The sequence below is a fragment of the Theobroma cacao genome, chromosome 5 (assembly GCF_053813885.1).
Source record: "Theobroma cacao isolate CCN51 chromosome 5, ASM5381388v1, whole genome shotgun sequence".
Classification (NCBI taxonomy): domain Eukaryota; kingdom Viridiplantae; phylum Streptophyta; class Magnoliopsida; order Malvales; family Malvaceae; genus Theobroma; species Theobroma cacao.
In genome coordinates, this window is record NC_142643.1 from 37,397,313 (window position 1) to 37,422,147 (window position 24,835).

General features: G+C 30.3%; 2 protein-coding genes and 1 long non-coding RNA gene across 3 annotated transcripts; 2 read left to right on the plus strand and 1 right to left on the minus strand.

The window, feature by feature from the left end:
• Positions 1-538: 538 nt before the first annotated feature.
• Positions 539-1,221, plus strand: LOC108662100 (uncharacterized). Its single transcript, XR_001927880.2, has 3 exons — positions 539-634; positions 774-829; positions 933-1,221. It is a non-coding gene; the product is annotated as an uncharacterized LOC108662100 (long non-coding RNA).
• A 663-nt stretch (positions 1,222-1,884) lies between these two features.
• On the minus strand, positions 1,885-5,422 carry MS2 (Jojoba acyl CoA reductase-related male sterility protein). Its single transcript, XM_088806771.1, has 9 exons — positions 5,221-5,422; positions 4,863-4,966; positions 4,555-4,754; positions 3,956-4,056; positions 3,535-3,745; positions 3,100-3,261; positions 2,942-3,023; positions 2,408-2,805; positions 1,885-2,087 (listed from the first exon to the last, which is right to left on the minus strand). The coding sequence occupies exons 1-9, from the start codon at positions 5,405-5,407 to the stop codon at positions 1,922-1,924; spliced, it is 1,611 nt and encodes a 536-aa protein (XP_088662897.1). The 5' UTR covers positions 5,408-5,422; the 3' UTR covers positions 1,885-1,921.
• A 12,693-nt stretch (positions 5,423-18,115) lies between these two features.
• LOC148762840 (pelargonidin 3-O-(6-caffeoylglucoside) 5-O-(6-O-malonylglucoside) 4'''-malonyltransferase-like) lies at positions 18,116-18,460 on the plus strand. Its single transcript, XM_088806646.1, has one exon. The coding sequence runs from the start codon at positions 18,116-18,118 to the stop codon at positions 18,458-18,460; it is 345 nt and encodes a 114-aa protein (XP_088662772.1).
• The last annotated feature ends 6,375 nt before the right edge of the window (positions 18,461-24,835 follow it).

The following is a 24,835-nucleotide window of genomic DNA, read 5'->3' on the forward strand; positions in this document are numbered from 1 at the left end:
TTTCATTTCCCTTCACCATTTTCTTTCTCTACTGACCAAACTCTCTCCCTTCTCTCTACACTCATTTCCCTTCTTCTCTCCTTTCTCTCTCACAAGTCGTCGGCCTTTCTTCCCCTTTTTGACTTCGCAGCCGCCGGCCACCCTAAAGAAATCGATCTCCCTCTTTCACTCACTCTTCTCTTACCGACGACCCTTCTTCCCCTTTTTGACTTTGCAACCGCCGGCCACCCCAAAGAAACCGATCTCCCTCTTTCACTCACTATTCTCTTACCGGCGACACAAAAAACCTTTTTTACCTACGATTTTTGGTTTTTCTTTTTGGGTTTGATTGTGAATTTTTTGGCTGTTAGGAAGCTTGCTAGAGATTTTTTTTGATTGCTTGTTCTTGTGGCTAGGGATTTTTGGCTACTAGAGATTAGGGATCCTTTTTTATTATTTTCAGGTGGCTCCTCTTTTTCGGATGTTGTTTGTTGCTAGGATTTTCTAAGAATTTTTTTTATTTTTTATTTTGGCTCCCTCTTTTGGTGAATCTGCCTTCATTTTAAAAGATCTGGATTGTCCAAAATTTTGGACAATCTCAAGAGTGCAATCATATGATTTAGCAAGGCTCCTAGCACAAGCAAGCCCGGGACAGGTAGCTGAAGTTGACTGGAGAGGGAAGCTGAACAAACGTTCACTCTTTTCCATCTCTGTTCCCTTCTGTTTTTTTTTTAATTTTTATTTTTATTGTATTATTTGATTATTTTATTTATTTTTGATTAATTTTTATCTAGGAAATAGGTGTCTACAAATATTACAGAATTATTGGGTGAATTCATATGCATGAACGGTTGGTGAAGCCTTCCAAAAATAAATCTTTTAGTAGAGGATTGAATAAAATTGAAGAATCGACTAACAAAATTTGTCTCTCTGTTTTAATGTTACTTTAAAAGAAAAAACTTAATCAAGGTGCAAGGGGAGCAAAATGAAGGTTATATGTCAGACACCTATGAAGCTCCATTCTCTAGACAAGAACTTTCGTGGTAGCAGAAAGAAGCAAGAGAAGAACGCTGAAGAGGAACAGTCCTATGACATTATGGCAGCTGGAGGAAACAAGTTTAGTATTGGTGAAAATGATCCTCGAGGGAATGAAGCATGTAGAATGCATGTCTTGCCTGTTGACACTTGGGATCCTAGTGGTCTTATTTTATATTATAGATTTTAAAAGATATATATATAAGACCAGAGAAAATATTCCTTTCAATCATAATAATATCAATCCAATCGCCATAATCCTTTGGTTTTCATTGATGATATGAGGCTTTCAATTTTCTGATCTGAAAGAAAGAAGAAATCTTGGAAAATTAAGCAGAGAGACGTGCTTAAAGGGGAAGAAAGTAAGATTTGAATCATGAGATTGATATTTGGGCTATAAAACTTTAATTTTGTTAAATAAATAAATAAGTTATCACAAAATATTATTTAATATATAGAAAAATCTGATTGCAAGAACACCAACCACTATGCAAATGGTAAAGAAACTTCAGCATTTAACAAAGCATAGTCTTTAGTTTGCAAATTACAAATAAATCCTGCTTCATAACTTATGCTCCATGGTTTCAACAAATGAATTTGATTTCAGTATTTTTGCTTGATGGTGAATCTAGTAGTGCTGAATGATCAGATTAGTTTTATTGAAATAAAGTCTCTTAGACCTGCATTTACTAATAAATCTAGTGGATTTTCTTTTATAAAAAATCACCGACATTGCTTTAAATAAGATAAAACTTTACTGATAGATCCCTTATAAGGGTTAAATTACATCACAAATAAGAAGGTAAGACTTCTCTGCATTTTTTGGTTTTTGCAACATAATGAAAAGGAATTCATTTATTACACACATAATTTTTGTCAGATCTAGCTACTATATCTATGACTTGACTTAAGTACACATCCCTCTGCCCTTCAAAACATGCCTCTTTAAACCAGGAATGTGGACTTTTTTTATATAATCTTTCCAATCTATGCTTTCCACATCAAATCCAAAGTTCCTCTTCTCTTCTTCAGACATGATCTCCATTAGTCTCTCAGTGTTGCTGTTGTCAAACCTGACATTTGTTGATTTGAAATTTATCTTTATCAGTTTCTATTTTTCAACAATGAAACAAATCCAAACAAGTAAACAAATAAAATAATTGACTTAACAAGATTTAAGTCAACATGACTGTTCAGGCAATTTCTGATCTTAATTAATTAATCAATCTTTTAAAATTCTGATGAATTTTTCCAGGAGTTTTGCAGAATTCTGCTGTCTTTCAATGGTAAATTTGTTGTTCCCCACAATCCATGGCTCATATATCAAAACTGACCAAGATTTGAAGATTACGAGCATAGTAAAATCCACGGCCTAACAGAGAATGTAACCTACCTTCCACCATAGAATGTGTATGCCTCATATTTATTAGCCAAGTACTTTGCTTGCTCCACTGACTTCCTGCATATCGTTTCAAGCTTCTGAGACAGCTTTCCACCCCAAGATGCCACAGCTGTCAATCCAGCTTTCTGAGTAGCATCTCTCCAGAGGTGAGCGGAGAAATCCTCCATGGAGTTGAACAGCTTTACTGATGGAACATGGATCGGGCTTCCCTTTGAGTCAAGAAATGGTGAGGAGCTGTAGTGCTCATAGAGTAGTCTGGCTAAATCCTGGAAAACCAATGGATTTACAACTGATGATGCAATGTGATAGATGCTAATATCTGGTTTTGGGGTCATTCCATGTCTTGCTATGGCTGCCAAGGTTGCATTGACAACCATGTCTGCTGGAACCTGTAATCCGTCCCGGCAAGAAAACAACAAGCCTTCATGAGATTGAAATTAAACGAGGAATGGATGTACTTTCCAATGTTAATTCATCAAACACTAGCACCAATACTGATGTATGAATTAGACAATGATTACTCACAACATCAAGTACTCCATTGGGATCAGCCAGGAAACCTGTTAGCTGCCCTTTCCCATAGCATAATACTAGTGGATCCATCATCCTGAGAGAGAAAGAAAAGGGCATCTCAAATTTTGTCAAAAATAATTGCATCATATAAAAAGTTAAACAAGAGATACCTATTTCCCTCCATCCATCCAGGGAATGGTTCCTTGCAAGTGCTCTCAATAACACTAGGTCGAATTATCACTACCGGTATTTCTCCTCTCATATTATTGATCATCATTTCTCCCATAGCCTTCGTGAAGGCATACGCGTCTTGCCATCCATATTTTCTAGCTCTGATCATGTGTTGATCATCATGTCAGTACTTTGATTAAAACCTCCTTTTTGTGTCGTGCAGAAAATTACATTAATTTTTTTTTTGAACGAAGAAAAATTACATTAATCACAGAGGAAATGTAGAAAAGAAATTATTTGTATTACTCTTTCTGTAAAGTGTGTATAAATTTGAGAGTATTATGATTCTAAATGTTTATAATCTATTCTCCTCCTTCTCAAGCTTAAACCACATGAATACCTGAGGATGGAAAGAAGATAATGAGAATTGTCACCTTTCCAAACCCAATTCTTTCATCTTCTGAGCCACTTCAGTGTCATCAAAACCTTTCTTGGAATTTAAAGCCAACAGTAACTCATCTTCAACATCTAACTCAGGTATGGATGTGGGTGTGGTTTCAGAAATTAAATTTTCCCTTGCAATGCAATCTCCTATGTCGAATGGCTTTTCCATAATTCTTCCTTGTCTCTGGCCATTAACATATGCTGCACGTTAAAAAGAACAGATCTGCTTAATCGCAAAACACTAGAAGTCCTTGAGTTTATATACAAGTTGCTTCTAGAATCAAAAAAAGCAAAAGTAAACCTAAAAATTGTACAAGAATTATATAGATGCCAGATAAGCTAGGAATCAGTTATTCTTGAAAAAATTTCCCCGAATCTCATGAGCGTTCATATTTTGCTTTTGATACTTGCCCGTTGATACTTGCAAAAAGAGTTCAAGTTTCTGGCACTTCTTGGCAAAACCCATGAGGTGGCGTGCTCCTTTTGTATTTACATCTATGGCAACATCATACCTGCAACTCCATAATGACAGTGATTAAATAAATTTGCTATGATACGTACTGATCTTATTCTCAACAGTTCAACATGAAGAAACTTTAAAACAAAGGAGAGGGGAGAAAGAAGTTGAGAGAGATATTAGACAAGAGAGGAAGAGAAAAACAAACGTATCAGTTTTTGTATTTTTTCTGCTAGCTTGAGCTCTTAGTTGGTTCTCCTCTCTTTAGATAGCTTACAAACCATGTTATACAAAGAAACTTTGTCCAACAATAGGGAGAGATTATAGGGTCAATAATTGTGTATCAATCTTCCAAAATTGGTGCAACGTCTCTTTACAGAAAATATTGTAACACATGCTGCTAATCTTGCTGCTGATCTATTGCTCATTTGCTTCTGGTTTGTGAGTGATTTGGTGCTGTTTTGTGAGAGATTTTGTGATTGATTTACTGCTGGTTTGTGGGAGATGATAGTGTTCTACACAACAATCTTAGAGATAAGTTAAAGGCCATAACCTTTCATCGAAAGTTGTTTTAGCTGCAGAATTCACAATTATGTCGACTTCTTTTGCAATCATATCAGCTAAATCACCATCCAGGCCAAGATCAGATTCACAGACATTTCCTACCACAGGGACCAGTTTGCTCAACATGAAATTTTTGTAACTATTTCCATATGTTTGCTGTAGACACTTGAAAAGTTCTGCATTTATGATCTAAAACAAAACAAAAACTAAAATTTGATTCAATACCAGGAAAAGGGGTTGGAAGATATAAGAATCAATCAGGATAAGCAACAAACGGTACAATTATACATAACATACTTCACTCTTCAATCTTTCCATTGCAGCTTCTCTGTTTTTGGCCTTAATCAAGAGAAATATCTTCCCAACATCAGGCACAGTTCGTAAAATCTTCTCAATAAGAACTGCATATTATTAATAAAATAAGAAGATTTGAATGAATAAAAATGATTTATTGGCACCTGAGCATAGCTCATTCGTTGCTGCATTATCCTCTGCCTAATGAGTAGAGTTCGAATCCCCCTTCTCTCAATTATAAAAAAAAAATACTTTATTGAAAAGAATAAAAGATACTCATTTTTCGTACAAACTGTCTACTAAGCATGTCAACTTAATTATCGAATTAAAACGCAAGTGATGAATAGAAAGAAGAAAATACCTTTGGCAAGAAATCCAGTTGAACCGGTAATGAAGAAATCCTTCCCTCTAAGAAACTTAACAATGCCAATGCCCTCTTGCAGCTCCACTAAAGAAGTAGTTGAACCTCCACAAGGCACCAACTCTTTAACTGCAATATCTGCCTGGCTATTCCCATTTAATGACATCACCAAGCTCCCTGCATCCATAACAGTTGCACCACGATCAGCATTAACCATTTCCGATATTTCTCTTAAAACTGAAGAAATGCCACTAGTATTTATGGCATTTCCACTTCCTTGGCAATGCACAAAATGGTTCTTCTTCCCCCATGAGTTACAATTATTGCAAACTGTTGCAAATTTGCTTGGTGCAACAGAGAAAGAACTGAGGCACCAGAGTCCCATCAGGTTCCAAGAAAAACACAAAAAGTTGAGTAGAAAGAAAAGTATGATCAACAAACTAAAACATTTTTGGTAGTTAAAGGAAAATGGTTTCGCTAACAACAAGGCCCCCGTCAAGTTCTATACATAGAACTTAAGCTACCTATGCAGGGACAGATTTACAAAATTTTTTTAAGTGATGCCATAATTAAAATAATAGTAATAATTAAAAAATATATAAATATATTAAAATTCATAAACTTGAAATTTTAATATTAAATTAAAAAAATTAATTCAATACATCTATTTAATACTTCAAAATAAAATATTTAAAACAACTATTAATTTTTCAAGACAATTTTTCATATTTTGACAACAATATATGATAGTATGAAGAGAAACACTATCAAATGCATATTCTTTAATATATGTCACAAAACAATCATTCATCCACTCGTTAAAATTTCTGAGTCTTGTGAGACAATTTTTTTAAAAAAAATATCTTTCTTTAACTTATTTATCTAAAATTATAAAAACTTGTTAAAAATTACTTCTCATTAGCATAAACTAAGATATTAAAATTAAATAAATATAATCTTATATAGCAAATTATCAAGTTCAACAACTGACAATATGACAATTTTCTATTCATTGATCAAAACTAAATACAAGCATCCACAAATCACATAAAGTTAAATACAAAAATCAAATACTCAAATAATATATCTACAAAATAAATTAAAAAAAGACTCAAAATTTCAAGATATTATTTGACATGCAATACTATTTTAATTAGCTTGATTATAATTATAAACTCAAACTATCAAATTAATCAAAAATATTTAAACATGTAGTATTTAAAAACTTAATTTGAGTTAAAAATTACTTACAATTAAAATCTAAATGAGTTGTTTTGAGAAAGTGAAAAACACAGGATCGAGAAGAAGAACTTGAATTTTTAGACAAAGAGAATAGTTTAGATTTTGACTTTTTTAAGAAAATCTTAAATTATAGAAGAAAAATTTTTTTGTTAATATTTAAATATTTTTTAATAAATTATTTTTTAATAAATTATTTTTTGATAAATCACGTTTACTTGGAGTTTTTTACCTCACTCTCTATACAATTGAAAAAAAATTAATTCATCCATTAATATATTAACTACATATTGGCTACACAAAACCCTAAATTAATAGTATAATAAATAAAACTTTTTAGAAGTGAGTGGTGTCATGTGACATTACTTCCTTCAATGTGGGTTTGCCCATGACCATATGGCCAAGGTGGTAAGAAGCTATGAACCTGTTATTCCTATTTCCAATTTATTCTTGCATTAGATTCATGAAATGACCACATTTGAAGAGGGGCCAGAATAGGAACTACTGAATCCCCCTTGGTAATGGTTATTCCAGATTGGTGGAAATAAGAACATAACTTAATTAAACAAAAATACCTTTCTACAATTTCAAAAATAGTTCTATGTAATATTAAATTTATTTAGTTTTCACATTTTCTTTGTCTCTACCCATCTTTTGCCTCTCTTTATCTCTCTAAATTCCCTTCACCATCATAGCCTTGAATCCCACTCCATCCCCCGGCCTGGCCGTAATAAGGTAGCTTAGGTTCTAAAATTAGCTTGAGATTTGGTAACAGAAGAACCATGAGTTTTGCACTATCTTCAGTAATTTAATTAATTTTGTATTGTAAAACAATGCTAATTAATTCTCAACAACATTTTGTAATGTTGACGAAAATTTTTTTAAGACAATAAAATAAAACATATAGCATGGAATCTCCAAATCAAATATTAATTACTGAAAAATAAATATTTATAAATTCGAGATTAAAGAAAGACACAATGACCAGCGAGTATAAATAATTAAAGGAAGCTTTGATATAGACTAATCTGTCAACCCATCTTATTAGTGTGTTATTTGATGAACCACCCAAGTCTATTTATAGCTATTTAAAGAACACTTAATAACTCTTATTAAAATAATACCGATAACCATTTGTCAAATAATATTAAAATCTATTAATTTTGATAATTTTAATTTGTCGAGATAAACAAGAAAAACATTAGTTTAATTTCTATCTAGATTGGATGACCATTATGGTTGTTATCTCAAAAGTTCAACACCTCCCACTCACATATGACCGGAAGCAATCTTATCACCCTCTTAAACCGTCCCATTCCCAAGTTCACGCGGATTATATATTGGGCTATATATGTGGCCATAGAGTACCTTTAAAGTTTGGAACCTCTATACTACGAATTCATTAGAGCTCGCGTTAAGACATCAACCCTTAAAAATATATATTATTTGGTCAATTCAAGTTCAATAAGATCAAACGGAATTTTTTGAATTCGGATTAACTTTACCAGCTCAACCCATAATTGAATTTTATTTTGAGTTTTTTTTTTATAATTATATAAAATAAGTGAGAATTTAACTACCTCACTTTTTTTAGAATTTTCAATTTGTGGGATTAAAAGCTAAAAATAGTAGTGAATTACTTAATTGCCAAAGCAGCTATAATAGGCCATAACACGTTTATGTGCCCCAAAAATAAACTAAATGATAGTAGTGAATTTGGTTGCTTTCAGTCACCGCTAACCAAATGCAAATAGTAAACAAAATTTATCATTTAATTAAATCTCATTTAATTCTTTGAGTAATCACAATTATAAATGGGCAAGAATTAAGCGAAATTTTTTTAGTCAAATTCATAAAATTACTCATAAAAAACATGCAAAAAATAAAATAAAATATCTAAACCATAGATTAAAAAACATTATTTCATAAATGAAGCATACAAATTACAAAATAATTTGAATTAATTTTTGAAAAGTTAATTCAATAGACGTTTTGATTGTAATAATGTACAGTAAAGTTTTCATCAATCAATAAATATCGATTAAATTTTGTACATAGATACTGTTTCTTATAGATTATATACATATTATTGAATAATTTTATTTCTCTATCAATTTTAATTTTGATCTCAATCATTTTAATAAAAAAATCTTAGATATAGGAGATAACATGCAATATCATAAGCAAAGGAATCTGGCATTTCAAAAAAAAAAAACAGAGGAATCTGTTTTGAAATATGATGAAAAGCATGGAAGTTGGTATAATATCAAGAGAAACAATCAAACCTTCTTTCCCAGCTATCCATCTTCTGAAACCATGCAAACTATCCCTTTTGGACCAAGTTACTCCCTCAAACTACAATCCACTAATCCTCTTTTACCCTGCCAATGCTCGTTTGTATACCTCACAAATATCGGCTCAACTAAAAAAAATCACTATCCGAAACTCTAAATCACTTTCACTTTCTCTTTGGCAGGGTGAAGAATGTTATAATTGATTCACAACAGAAGCATCAGGCATGCAGAGAAGAAAGTAGAAGCAATAGAGAAAACAGAGAAGCTTAGTTAATATCGATAGTCATTAACTGAAGAAAGATACATAAATATATACACGAGTTGTTTGACTAACACTTACAAAAATATCCAAGTGTTTAACATAACATTAAGGTAAGCATGCAATCCTTACACGTTCTAAGGACATATATCAGCAGCAAGCAATCTAACTTATCAAACCAGTACAACAAAGCAAAGTGGACACTTGTCCTATACATAGTTAAACAAAATAATACTCAAGCTAGTTTTTATCTCTACAAAGAACAACCTCTTCAATCTTCATCACCTCCGGCACCGGTACAACCATCCTCACCACCTCCATAATGAGCTCATCACTCATGGGAGACATGTTGATTATGTCCATTGTTTTGTGCATACTCGTGTTGGCTGGCTGGCAATCATCCCATTTGCATCACCTTTTGATCATGTCATGTGTACTTGAATATTATTTCTATGTTTCTTGGATATTGGTACTTACTTTTACTTGGATATTTCTTTTGGACATCACTTGCTTATTTTCTCCTTGGAAGTTAACTATGGTCATTTGGATATTTTTGGGTACATATATATGTTTATGTTTATGTTTATCTCAATTCTAATCTCTTTCAAGTGTTTCATTGTTCTCTTATTTGTGATTATATATCTTATCATTTTGCACTTGAACAAATGAGACATGGTTTTGAAATGAATATCTTTTTGATATTATAAAAAGGGAAGAAGTATGTTGAGAAAATTTGCTTAAGTTTTAACTGCAAAAGTCTTGACTTTGAACTTGAACTTAAATGAATTTTAGAACCAAAATTTAATTTCCGAACTTAGCAAAAAGTGAGGAGGAGTTTTTCAAAATCAAATTTTAAAAAATCAACAAAATTTTGATTCAAAAATTCAGGATGAGTTTTTTAAATGAGTTTTTGACAAATTTTGCTCATTGATTTTATCATATCAAAAAAGAAAGATTGTTAGTTTTAACAATTGACTTTAAGTTTTGAAAGGATTTTAACAAATTATTAAAATTGCAAAAACATGTTCTTCAAACACATTCTACGTCCCCATAAACTTTGAAGTAAAATGGCTAAGCATTTAGACAAGTTTTAATGCTAAAATGACTTAAAATCAACACTTTTTAAGTTAATAGTGTCGATACCTCACAAAGTAATATCAATATTTTCAAGACAGAAACCATTTTATATTGAAAATATCGATACATTTTAAACAGAGAGCATTCTATTTAAAAAGTTTTGATACTTTGTAAGAAAGTATCGATACATTTTGAATAGAAATCATTTTGTGCAAAAAGTATTGATACCTCATTCATATTATGTGTACACACCTTATTTTGTTTGAATCAATTTAAAGTATTTTTTATTTTATTTTATTTATTGATCTCCATTTAACATTGGATCACATTGGATATGAGTTTAATTGGATAAAGTCTTTTTAAGATTGAAGTTCAAAGACACTTTTAAGTCTAATTCCAGGTTGGTTCTTTGGGCTTTTAAAGTCCAAAGCCTACTAGGCCCACCAGATTTCAAAAACAAACCAAAAAAAATCTTAGTCTACCCTTCAACAACATAATAAAAAAAAAAAACCAAAGAAAGGAGTGTACTGTTATTTTTGAAACCTCTCTTTTTTGGTTCGGGTTTTTGTAGATCTAGGAAAATGGATAGAGTTTTAGGGAGAAGCGCTTCTATCAAAGAAAAATGGGTAAAGAGAAAAATATTTATCAAATTTTGCAGAATTTTCTGTTCGGGACCTGTGGCCCAATAAGCCAGAGGGGAGCCTTGAATCAACCAGACCTAACCTAACTTGGACTACACATGGGCTTGTTGTTTCATCCAAAATTGCTTGGGCCAAACCTGCCCAAGCAAGGTATGGGCCCTTTGACTCCTCATGTTTAAAATTTTATATTCTGTTTGTTGTGTTTGTAATTCAAGGAAAATATGTATACAATAAAAATAAATAAAGGATAAAACATTTTGAATATCAAAATTTCTACAACTCTACCAAGAGTATTGGAGAGTTTAGGAACTTCAGAAAAAAAATAAAACTAAAAAGATGATAATCAATTGAAAAGCAAAATTGTTGAAAATTTTCTTTAAATTCTACCAAAAGTGTTGGAGAATTTAGAAAATTTCAATGTTAAAAGATTTTCATTCATCTTATGAGAAAATCAAAAAACTATAATAATAAGAAAATACAAAGGATTGTACAAAGAAAGAGAAAAGAATGAGAAGAAAAAAAAAACAAAAAATTTAATTTAAGAAATAATCCAATGATGAAACCTCTTCAAGAGAATACGTGATTCTCTTGAATGTTCTTAAGGTGAGAAAATTTGTCTTAATTTCATCAAAAGTATTGGGAAAATTTAAGAGAAATTTACAATATTTATTAATGGAATAAGATAATGAATAAATAAATAAATAAGGGAAAATATGAAGTCTAGATTTACTAATTAAAGCTACGTAAAGATAACACATGATTAATTGATACTGTTCTTTAAGCAAGCATTGTGTGGTGCTAACACTTTCCTTGCACATAATTGTACTCTTAAACCCCAATACTATTTTATAGACTGGAGCCTATTTTTTTAAATGAACTTAGGTTAAACTTAAGGTAACATTTTAAAAAAAAAAAGCTTAAGGTAACATTTTAAAAAACTAGATTCATATACAAAGCCAATCGCATCTCGACAAAAAAGATTGGCAACGACTCTATTCCACATCAAGCGGTTGGATTCTCGAACTTGCAGGTTATGATAGCTTGACGACTTTACTAAGGACTTCAAGAGTCAAGTCAGTAATTAATTATGTGTTATCTTAAGACTTAATTAATTGATTCTAATTCGATATTGGATCTTATTTCTTTTAATTTTTAAAAAAATTAAAAAAAATAACATTGCTTTTATTCACTTTATTTTTTTATAATTAGAGGAAGCGAAATTCGAACAAGGGGATCATACACCAACTAATGAGCCAAATGCTCAAATGGTATTCACTTTATTTGTTTATTTCTTTGATTATTTTATTTTATTGAATTTAATGATTGTGGCGTATTTAGGATAAGGGACATGAGATGAATGGTCAAAGGTTGATATGTTCCTTCACACACATGACATGTTTGCATTAATGCATAAACTCTCTACTTGAGCTCTGTCCTTATTAATTAAGAGGGAGTTAAGTAGATACGCTTTCATAAGATGATAACCTTTGTGTGGGCTAACAAAACACTCCCACTCAAATTGAACCTAATTCATTTGAAGGTAGTAACGAGTGAGGATTAGGATGCCTTACTAGCTCAAGTGAGACGATAATGAGGAGCAATTTGGAACCTTTAGCTTCAAGTGAAATAATTGAACTCAGAATGTAGAAAAACCTTAAGATGCCAACATTTAAGTAAAGCCATGCCAACCCTTTTCATAGAAACACCTTGAATCAAGACACATGAGAGAACAATTTTGTCTTAACACCTTACTTGTTGATAAAACAAAAATAACCATGTCTATTTTTCTAGAGTTGACCTTTTAAAAAAAAAATGCAAAAATTATTTCTTTTGTTCTTTGTTATTATTATAAAAAAAAAAAAGAGGAACAAGATTTTGGATATTCATTATTTCTAATTTTAGAAGATTTTTCTCTTTACTTTTTCTTTTAAAATTTCAAAAGAATATATTTTTCTCTTCTCTCCTAAAAAGCAAAATGGGGGGGGGGGGGGGGAGGATTTTTTTTTTCTTTGATAAAAAAAGTATAAATACAGAAAAAAAAAAGAGCTTTTTTCTTTAAGTTATGTCTTTTTAAAAAAAAGGGGGGGGGGGGAGAAGAATAAAGAAAAAGAAGCAAGGAAAAAGCAAATTTTTTTGTTTAGTTCTTTTTGCCTATAAAGAATTGAGGGGGAGAAGAGACAAGAGAGAGTTTCTCCCTTGTAAAAAATGAATGAAAAAGATAAAAGGAAAATGATATTTCTTCAATTTTTTTTTCTCACAAAAAAAAGACAAAAAAGGAATTCCATTTAGGAAGCAAGAAGGGAGAAGTAAAGGGGATTTTTCGTTTCTTTCATTTTCTTCAAAAATTAAAAAAAAAAGAGAGAAAGGATTTTAATTTCGAATAAATATCTACTTCTCATTTTATATGATGAACTCGGATTACGTGTATAAATTTTCTTAAACTTTAGGAGTAGTTATTTCACATCACTTCATTCATTGATCAAGGAGACGTTACATTTCATGCATCCATGTACATATCATGTCAATCTTATGTTTATTTTTGTTCATATTTTTTTCCAATAAAAAAGAATCAAAGGGTTTTGTTTGCTTTGAAGAAAATAAAATGAATCCATTTTTAGAGAAACATTTAGAAAATTTTTAGTGAAGTTTCAACTTTCTTTTCCTAACTTATTCTGGTTTAGGTTAAAAAGTTTAAGAAACATGGGGCATCATTTGGAAGTACGTATAAGTGCATTGGAACATAATCAGGAGGAGATTGGACATGACATTCGAGAATTGAGAGGGCAAGTTGCCAAATTGACAAAGACAGTTGAAAGTCTCAACAAAATCAGGAGAATTCATCCTCAAGAATCTTTATCACTCCAAACCAAACCATGCCTTTGGCCATCATTGAATGAAAGCCAATTGATTTTTGAAGGGTCCAACACTTGTTAAGGTCTAAGTAATGTACCTAGTGACCCAAGCAATGATCAAAGTTTGGAAAAAGCCATGAAACAGATAGAGGAGTCGAACGCACAAATGATTAAAGTGAAAGAGCTTCATGTCTAAGTTGAGACCTCTAGGTCGGACACAACCTTCTAATAGTGGTTTGCAACCAAACACATACCTCCACCTTATTATTTCTCGACCACCCTTTTAGCCTATAAACATTAGTGTGCATCCAAATTCATACTCTTGAACCAAAAAACTGTTTTGTAAACTAAAGCCTATTTTTTAAAATGAACTTAGATTAAGTTTAAAGTAACATTTTAAAAAATAGACTCAAGTAGGTGGCTAATCGCACCTCGACAAAAAAGATTGGTGGAGACTCTACTTCACATCAAGCGGTCGGGTTCCGGACCCGCACGTTATGACATCATGTATAAAATAGCAATACCAACCCTCAGGTCTTGATACCTTGTTGCTTGAGTAGTCAACTTTAAAAGTATCGATACCTAAAAGAAATGTATCGGTACATTTCACAGAGAAAGCATTCTAATTTAAAATTATCGATACCCAGGAAGCCCAGGAGACAAAGCATCGATATCTAACTAAAAAGAATGGATACCTCAAGATTGTTAAGCATAAAAAAGACACAAATAATGGCTTTTTTTGTACAAATTAAGTTGAACGGCTCCCAAAGACTTCCAAAGCATAAATACAAGTTTTCAACTTGATTTGAAAGATGAGAAAGCACTGCAAAACATTCCTTTGAGTAGAGAACTAGAATCATCCTCAAAATCATCAAATTTTCTCTCTAACTTTTATATCTTCTCGTTGTATCGATTATTGAGCTTTGACTTTCTTTATTCCTTTGTGATATTCTTTGTATACCTTTTGTACTCACTGAAGCTATCAATGTTCTAGAGGCATTAGAGCTTTCATTTCTTCATTCTTGTATTCAATTGAAAAGTTTCTACCTTAACCTCTGAAAGTTATTATTGTTGAGTGGTTATACCTTAACCATAAAAAGGTAGAGGAGTTGAGTCTTAGCCTTTGAAAAGACTAATGTAAAGTTTATACTTTATCCTTAAAAGGCATTTGATATAGTGGAATACAAACTCCTTAGTGATGAAAGGGAAATGACATAGGCAAAAAGGCCAAAGCTCTATAAAACAATTGTGTCTAGCTTTTCTTCCTTCTATTTATATTTGTTTTTCATATAGCAAACTTTCTTGAAAATATTTTCTTAGTTGTGAGAGTTTAAAAAAAAAAAGATTTTTCTTCAAAGAAAAGATTTTTAAGTCTTGAACTTAGAAAAATTTTTTAAATATTCAATTTACCCCCTTTTGAATATTATTTTATTGAGCTTACAAATCTAACCAAAAAATACCATTTTTTTTTGTTAATACGATTAAAGATATCTTTATGTTTTATCTGGATCTAGTTTTCTGCTCAAACACTGTTAAGAGTGTGTTATTTCATATCAATCTAGCACATTCAGAATTTTATTCTCAAAGTACTCTTTACAAAGATCGAACCCTAAATGATACCATATTGTAGTCTGATCGTATTTTTTTATCTTACGTCAATAATATCTTTAGTCTTTGTTTGAGATTAATCTCATCTCTAAACGATTTTAAGATCGTACTCCTCCACATCTATCTAGTATACTCAGAGTTTTACTCTTGAAATACTTTTTACAAAGATCTCGATAATGACCAGACCCTAAAGGATAAGATTCTATGTTATTGTTTGATTGCAATATTCTTTATCTTACAACAATATTTACAATTTATTAAAGTTTGATTATTGCATAAGGTAGGTTACATTAAATGTACTATTTATGATTATTTATAATATTTATCACAGTAGCTAACCAAGTTAGAGAGTGTCAATAATTTCTATCTTCTTTTTAATTATTTCAAATAAATTTTTAGGTTGTTGTATTAAAGATTAGCCTAATTTTGTACTAAAAAAAAGATTAAATTGCAATCATGACAAAGATTTGTGTGTTTGGTAAGCCAAGAGTATTGTAAAGCTCACTTGGTTGTAAGCTTTGGCTTTAGGTGTTTGATGCACATTTGAGATGTTACGAAAATTGTTCAAGAAACAATAAAAATAAAATTCAGAGAAATCAAGCAAATAAAAAAAATATAAAAATTTACGTGATTCAGCCTTTTGCTTACATTCATGGAATGAAATTGTTCTTCTATTATTGAGAAATTAAAGTGTAATTAATTGATCTCTATGGTTTCCCAAACTAACCTAAAATTCGTTGCATACCTTTTTTCAGTAACCTCCAAGGAACACTCACTCAAACCTAGTTCCACCTAGAGCGAAAGATAGAGTTACAAGGTATTACCTTTCTAGAACTCACGAAGCACTACACACTATTCTAAAGCCTAGAGATCCACTTTTATAATATAAAAATTCAAAATATAATGTGATTAGAACTTGATGCAGAACAAGAAGTTTGAAACCATACAACTACTCAATGTTGTACACAAACAAAAATCCTACTCAAATAAAATCTAAAATTCTAGTCAACTTAAAACTCAATATAAGGTCATGTTTCTCATTCGAGATAGTTGGTTTGGCCTAACTAGCTAACCTTAACCTTTATTGCTAGTTGATAGTTTATTGAGAGTTGTTCTTATCGTATCAGAAACATTTGTTTTTTATTTTTTATATATAACCCAAAATTTCACCCTAAGATTAGCCTATCTTGGTCATTTAAATGTTATTGGTCAAGTCATTTAAACGTTAAAAATAATGAACCTCTCCCTTGACCTTCTACATAATTGTCTACATTAACTGCTTTGTTAGGTGAAAATCCAAAAAGCCTCTTCAAAACACTTCAAAGACACTTTGATCCTTATTTCAAAATGATGTTTTTGATGTCTTAATTGTTAACACCGTTAGTCCATAGTTAAAAAATTAAACCTGATACTACATAAATATTTTAAGATATAAATACTTTTTGTATTATCTTTTTAATTTAAGCATATTTTTTAGAAAAATCTGCTCATTATTCACTCTAAACTCTTAAAAAAAAAACCTAAAAAATTTTGATTTGAAGTCCTGGAAATTTGAAGCTGTATCTGTCTTGAAAATCATAAAATAAAATCTAGTTTCATCAATCTCTTTATTTCTCCAACAATTTGAGATTTTTTTTTCATTGAAAATAATATAGTAAACAGTAAATCTTTTGTACAATGATAGATATTTAAATTTGATGGTGTCGAGTCAAGAGATTAATTTCTTACTCCTTATTACTAATTTTGTTGAAATTTTTTTGAAAATGGGTTTATGATGATGTAAAAATATTTTAACTTGATTATTTTATGACAAAAATATCAAAATAAGACAAATTACCGTATTCACAAATCTTGTTCTAGAATTTCATTAAGTTTTGACTTTGTTTCTTCTTTGTCAAATATTAAATTTTATTAAATATCAAAGTGAATTTTATTAAGCTTTGCAATGGAACATAAGCAGATTTTTATAAAGAATGCATTTATATCCTAAAATATTTATGTAGTATTAGGTATCATTTTTTTAAACTATTGACTATCGGTGTTAATAATAAAGGGATCAAAAACATCATTTTAAAATAAAAGGGACCAAAGTGTCCTTTTAACATATTTTGAGGAGGTTTTTTGAATTTTATCAGGTTATAACATTTTTATGTGTCCCAAATAATAAACAAATGATAGTAGTGAATTTAGGTGCTTTCAGTCACGGCTAACCAAATGGAAATATTAAACAAAATTTATCATTTAATCAAGCCTCGTCTCTTGTTTAGAGAATTTCAAATCAATCATAAAATTTTTTCAGTAGTCACAATTATAAATGGCCAAGATTTAAGTAAAATTTTTTAAGTCAAATTCATGAAATTGCTCATAGAAAACGATACAAAAACTAAAATAAAATATCGAAACCATAGATTAAAAGACATTATTTCATAAATGAAGCATACAAATTATGAAATAATTTGAATAAGTTTTTGAAAGTTTAAGTCAATAGACCTTTTGATTAAAAAATGTACAATAATGTTTTCATTGATCAATAAATATCGATTTAATTTTGTACATAGATGTACTATTTTTTATAGATTATTTACATATTATTGAATAAATCTATTTATCTATCAATTTTTAATTTTAATTTTATTTTCAATGATATTAATAAAAAATCTTATAAATAGGAGATAACATGCAATAGGATAAGCAAAGGAATCTGGGTTTTCAACAAAAGAAAAAGAAAACAAAGGGTCTGTTCTGAAATATGATGAAAAGCATGGAAGTTGGTATAATGTCAAGAGAAACAATCAAACCTTCTTTCCCAGCTCTTCATCTTCTGAAACCATGCACACTATCCCTTTTGGACCAACTTACTCCCACAACCTACAATCCACTAATCCTCTTTTACCCTGCCAATGCTCGTTTCAATACCTCACAAACATGAGCGTGCTACAAGGTGATCAAAGTGGCTTAGAGGGCATCATCGAGTACCTAAACTTCGTAGAGATTTGTTTGAAGCAAAACACTGTTCTTATGGGCTTTACGAATTGGTTGGATTTTGGTTTTGATAAAGTTGATTTTGGATGGGGGAAACCTGTTTGGAATGGTATTTCGGGCACCGCTGGTTCATGTACTAGGGACTTTACTATATTACAAAAGGCTAGTTGGAGCAATGGAGGAATAGAGGCTTGGATAACATTGAGTGAAAATGAAATGGAAATCTTGGAAAATGATCCTGAGTTCCTCGCATTTGCTTCTCCAAATCCCAGTATATCAACGCCATGACACCGCGCTGCATAGTAGACGTAGCATGGTTTTCTTTAATGAATATGATTTCAATATTTCGCTTGATGCTGAATCTAGTATTAGCGAATATTTAAATAAGGCTTTTTTTTTAAATTAAGACAAAAATTATTAAAATTTTATTTTTTTTAACTTTTTGAGATGTAAAATTTCTAATTAAACTTTTATAATCAAGTTTTTCTAATATTTTTTTTCAATTAATAATATAGTCAATCCATTTAATCTTTTTTAATATATTGTTAATTTTAAATAAGATTTTATTAATTTTAATTTTGAAAAACTTATTTCTCCAGAAACAACATTTACTCGAAGTATTAACATTATTCTAAAAGCAATATATGCATTTGAAACAAAATCGAGTCTTCTTATATAATTAAATAGGTTGATTTTACTATTATCTTTCATTGTATAATATCTTTTAAAATTTTAGCTTTGAAAATAAATTTAAACCATCAATATCAGAATAGTTGTTATATTTTAAGGAATATTCAAAATTAAAACAATATTCTTTCAAACTAATATCGTCTAATGACTTCACCTTATTACCACTAAATAGAAAATCAAAAATATTTGCATATATCTTAAATTGTTCAAATCTATTTTGGAGAGAAAAAAATTGCTTAATCTAATATATATAACAAGCAATCAATTGTAAATAATTCTTCAAGAGATCTTGTTATTTCATTATCAACATCTCATATTATTGTTAATTGATTAGAAATATGAGCAATAGTTGAGAATTAATAGCATTGTAGAAATTGAAATTGATAAAAAAATTGAGATTTATTAGATACATAATTAGAAAAGTGAAAAAATATATTATTTTATTAATTATCTTTGACTTTTATATATTTTTAATAGGAAATCAGATAAATAGTTAAGAATTAATAGGGATGTGAAAGTGAGAGGAAATAGTTATTCATTAAGCATAAGAAAATGGGACAATATTTTATTAATTATCTTAATTTTTATATATTTATAATATAATTAATTATATTATAATTATCATAAAATTATGGAACCTCCCTAAATTTGAGGCTAAAGCCCTTGCTTGGGTGGCTTCACTCAAAGGCCGACCATTAACATAAGCAAAAAGGTATTAAAGGACTTATTATCAATGTACATTCAAAACGAGAAAAAGTGGTGTTTAATATAATTAGAATACAGACCTATAAATGATTGTTTATATATATGAACATCAAATAAATATTATAGTGTTTTATAAGACCATTCATCAACAACTTATGGTTAAAATGGAACTACAAAAAGATGCTCCTTATAGTTTGGCATATATGTATTTTGCTGGTAAGATCAGACTGCTCAAGGGATGAGAACAAAATGCCAATAAGTACTACTGTACAAAATGCTATCACCGTCCCATTGTCTATTCATTTTTACAATAGAGAATATAATACAATGGAATTAAAAAAAACATGTTCCAACAATAATAAAAATTACCTGGTCCTTTTTGAAAAAAGCTTCCTTTTTGTCTTTGTTGTTGTCACATTTCCCTTGGATCTATTGTTGACATAGAATGATGGAATATGTTTAGTTTATTGATAGTCTTTGTATTGCAGTTGTAATGAAAACTATGTTCATTAATATAATTTACCTACTCGGTTTTGTTTTCTTTCTCGACGACTCTTCTGGAAATAGTTCTTTGGAAATTTCTGTAATGGTTAGAGATGGTTGCACTTCCATTTAAGGTTGTCCCATGGCCAATGATGGTGAGTCAAAGATTGTTGGGTCTTGGCTTGTTGAACTTGTGGCAACTTCAAGTTTGGAGGTTTCAAGCAAGGTTTGTATGAAAGTGTTGCAGTAAAAGATCTTGAACATTGTCATACCTTGGTCAATGACTTTTCCTGTCAGTCCTACCCTTAATGGTTTTTTTGTGTTGATCAATGCTTTGACAATAGCTGAAAAAATCATCTTGTCTATGGATTTGATTGTAGCTAGCTCAGTAATGGTAACACCAATCAATTTTTCTGCTTGTTGACCAAATGTAAGCATTTGAATTCTACCAATTGCATTTTCCATTATGAGTTCCAATATCATTGTATTATTTTACAATAATGTAGTTTTAGTCAATTTGATAATGTGTAAATTTGAGTTTACTTACATTAGAACTAGTGTTTTTTCATCATGCATTGGCACCAAAATTTGCCAGTGCAGAATCACAAACTTGCTGCACATTGGTTGCAAGCATTATAGTACCATCCTATTAGTGCTTTCACATTCACAATGGTTGCTGTGACCTCAAACTTAGTGTTCTGTGAGGGATAAATATGAAGTAGTTTACATGCCAATAGGAATTTTATTCTTTATTGATCAAAACTATGTGAGTAATATTTGTTATGATTGTTATAGAGGAATAAAGAGAAGGTTTTACCATTATTTTTTTTAGTTCCATTGCTAGCAACTCTACCATTGTGACCATTAAGGTTGTGGTTGGTTAACTAAGCTAGAACTGGCTTTAACTTTCTAATGGCTAGAGCTATGGTTGCACTGGTTCCTCTTGGTACCTGATAGTTTTTATGGCAAATAGTTGCATAGCTTTAGAGGGAGTTGCTAATTGTAAACTAAAATAGCACAGTTTGTTTTGTCATTACCTTGCCTTTCAGTTTATTAACCTCTGGAATATTAGGATCAATGTAGATTCTTGTTGCTAAACAAAATGAGGCATATATTGATCCTACAGAAAGTACGTAGTTAAATGTTAATGTATTTCGCATGTGCAGTATTTATTCTGATAAGTAAAAAGGTTTTATGTATTGTACTTACGCATGTAAGTTTTGATCATCACTCCAACGAAGATAAGCACAACGTTTGTGCTTTGCTATAGCAATTGGTCTTCTTGCATGTTCAATGCCAACTCCCCATACAATACTACCTTCAAAGCTTCATAGCTCTTTGAAGATATTAAGAAGTTGAATAGGTCATGTATGTTAATAAACAAAATAATGAAAAAGCGGAGTCTTTGTTTATTTTTTACATTTATCTTGAATTTTGAATGTATATGTCTCGTTTTTGGACAAGTACATCCCTATTATTAAACTGGACTTTCGTTATAGGACTTATTGTTTTAAGCAGTCCAATAACATTTACAACATTTTAATGGAAACAACAAAGCATGAATGTTAAAGCATTAGTTATAATGTGCAGTACTATTATGAAGAGTTTTATTTATAATACCTGTCAAAACTTTCTTTTGGTATATCTTGTCATGAAGAAAACTATATTATATAAAGTTAAAATGATAAGAAGGATATCCACTAACATGTTCATAAACCTCTATGAGTGTTGTTAGTCTTGAGAAGATGATCTTTAAATCTCTCAAAAAAACATTAAAGTTGTTCTTAGGTTTCATTACCTGAAATTTTTCAATCAAATAAACAAACCTTTCTTTTAGTATAGAGGCAAACTGTAGTGCATCTGAACCTCTCATCATCGCTTGCATTATATTTTTTTGCAACTAGAAAAAATAATGAATTGTTACTTTAATATTACTATAAATTTATATGAAAATTTACAATAAAATAAAAGTGAAATTATTGTACAAATTACCTTCACATCCACAAGTAAAAGATCAAGGCTGAGAAGATTTTGGGGATTATCATGCGTTGTTGATTGCCAAATCCTTAGCACTTTGACTTGTATTGTATTTGCTGGTTGAACAATTACAAATAGTCAAATATTGTTGAGTCATTTGTACCTAATGAGAGACATTTAAGAACATTAATTTTATCATATTTTAAAAACTCTTAAAAAATCAAACTTCTTATACTTATCGCTCTTTATATTTGAAGACATGATGATATTAAATTGTGGAACATTAGTAGCTGTATGCAAAAAGAACATTTAGTGCCATTATTTGTAAGCGGAAACATAAACACTCCAAATTAAGTACATTTAAATAATACAAACAAAAAGCGCAATTACCTTCAAACAATATACTTTAAAGAAAAAAATTAAAAAATGATAAAAAATGCCAAATAGTGTAAATACAATACAAAATCAATCTGTAATAGCTAAAGTACTATTAAACAAACAAATAGTTATTAACTATGTACAATTCTATTAAGCAGAGAAAGAAATTACTATAACATGCTTGTAGGTTTTCAAATATTTCTTTGTAGACCATAATTTTGGTTTCATTACACCGTTGTTTTTCTTCATTCAAAATTAAAATGTTTAATCCTTATCAAGATGTCATTCTTGATAAAGCTACATACAATTGACTATGTGTAAAAATAGGTTTTGGTAACTACAAACTGACAATATCAAGAGTTTGTCCTTGACTTTTTTTTATTGTCATATTATAATATAATCTAATTGGAAATTATTTTTTTTTTAGAAAACAAAAGGTCTTTTTTGTTGTTTGACTATCATGACCATTCTTGGAATAAATACTATACTACTTACAAAAGCTATTGATATAATTTTCCCTTTTATGACATTAGGAGCTAGTTAAGTAACCAAAACCTTGATTCCGTTGCATGATCCAGAGCTTTGGTTTATGTTCCTCAAGTGCATAATAATTGTACTACCTTTAAATCGAGTCGATGATTAGGAATATCACGAAAATTGAGTGAGTTTAAGAATTCTACCCAATATAACAGTTCTTGTTCCATAAAATGATCTAAACCTTTTGATATTTGATAAATGCTATAATAGGACTTCAATGTACTTGGAATAAGATCAAGTAGATATGAGTTTATTGAATAGTTTGTATTGGATAATCTCTACAAAATTGTCTTGAAGATTATCATACACAACTGACACAATAGTTTGTATTGGATATTTAGTGAATGGAACCAACAAATCTTCCGATATCTGAATTCAACATGGTTCTTCTTTAGGATCATAGCTATAAGCTTTAATTTTTTCATCTCCTATATCTAATAACCACTAAGAAAAAGTTGAAATTTCAAACACGGTCTGCTCATTGAGATGAGATTTTAAAAGCCTTATGCTCATTGTCAATTGATAGATGTGAAAATATTTCCATTGAAATGACTCATTTATAGATGCATTGAGAATTTCTAATTTTGTTCCAACCTTTATAATAGGTAAAATTTGCTTAAAATCTCTTCTTAACAATATCGTTTTCCCACCAAAAGGCCTTTTCATACTTTCTCAATGATAATCAGTAAGTATATCTCATAAGCTTTTATACAGAGCTTCAAAATAATGTTTGTGCATCATAAAAGCTTCATCTTAAACAATAAGATTGGTATTTTGAATCAAAGCAGCAAACTGTGCACCTCGTTTTATTTCACATGTCAAGCATTCATTAATGTTTAAAGGAATTTTGAATCTAAAATGTGCCATTGTCCCTCCCGAAACAATAATGATGCAATTCTAAATGAAGCAACAACAAGAACAAATTTTCCTGTTGATCTAATTCTTGAGATTATTGTATTCCATAAATACGTCTTACATGTATCATCGTGTCCATAGGCAAACAACATTCGACCTTTATTGTTCTCAACAAATTGTTTGACAACTTGATAAACTTGTAATTATTCTAGGTTTAGGTTCACCAAACACTATAAATGTTGCTGCTATAGTTCCTGTAAATTACAGTTGATTTCTTTATGAATAAGTTTGTTCTACATTGTGTACATTGAATCCTTTGTGGTTATTGGCAAATTGAATTCTAAAAATGAACTATAATTTTTATTGAAAAGTTGCTCTAAAGCAACCAAAGTATAGTTCTTGAGGTCACTATCTAGAATTTCATAATGAGTAGCCCCAACAACTTGCCTTAATCTATAGTCAATGTTTTCATTAACAACTTTCCAAGTGTTTTCCCACAAAGACATTAGATTAGCAACTTCACAAAATATAACAATCATGACAAATAGTTGTTGTAATTGTTCATTTATTGCCATTTTGAAGCCTGTACAATTGCATCTGTCCATTTTCAATCATCTCCAAGCAAACCTAGTGCTTCACATGCTACTTGGAATGTATTATACACTACACCTTCAACTATTTTTATTTCTTCAAAAGTTCTTAGACCTCTCACAATATGAAACAACAACCTCATAAAATAAAGTTCTTCTACTACAAGATGAATATATGTAATCCTTCCAATTGACTTATCTCTTTTTCGTTTTGTCCAAATTGATTCAGACTTTGACCAAAACCATTTCATCGGGAAGTCACATAGATCAATTTTTTTTCCTCTGCATATAGCTGGTTTATGTACATCCATTCTGTGAACATTGTTTTTCTCACATTAGGTCTCTGGATCACTCTAGACAAATCATCATTATCACTAAAAGATACATTCTGTTGTTCTGAAAAACGGATGACCAATCTCTCAACTACTGGTTTATGATGGTGTATATC

Bases quoted from the DNA above. Each gene is read 5' to 3' on its own strand.
- MS2 (XM_088806771.1), bottom strand. From the start codon at position 5,407: ATGGATGCAGGGAGCTTGGTGATGTCATTAAATGGGAATAGCCAGGCA. The intron at 4,057-4,554 runs GTTATGGCCTTT...ATGGAGTTGCAG, and splicing joins AAAACAACTTTCGATGAAAG to GTATGATGTTGCCATAGATG. The intron at 3,262-3,534 runs GTGACAATTCTC...ACACATGATCAG, and splicing joins AAAGAATTGGGTTTGGAAAG to AGCTAGAAAATATGGATGGC.
- LOC148762840 (XM_088806646.1), top strand. From the start codon at position 18,116: ATGAGCGTGCTACAAGGTGATCAAAGTGGCTTAGAGGGCATCATCGAG.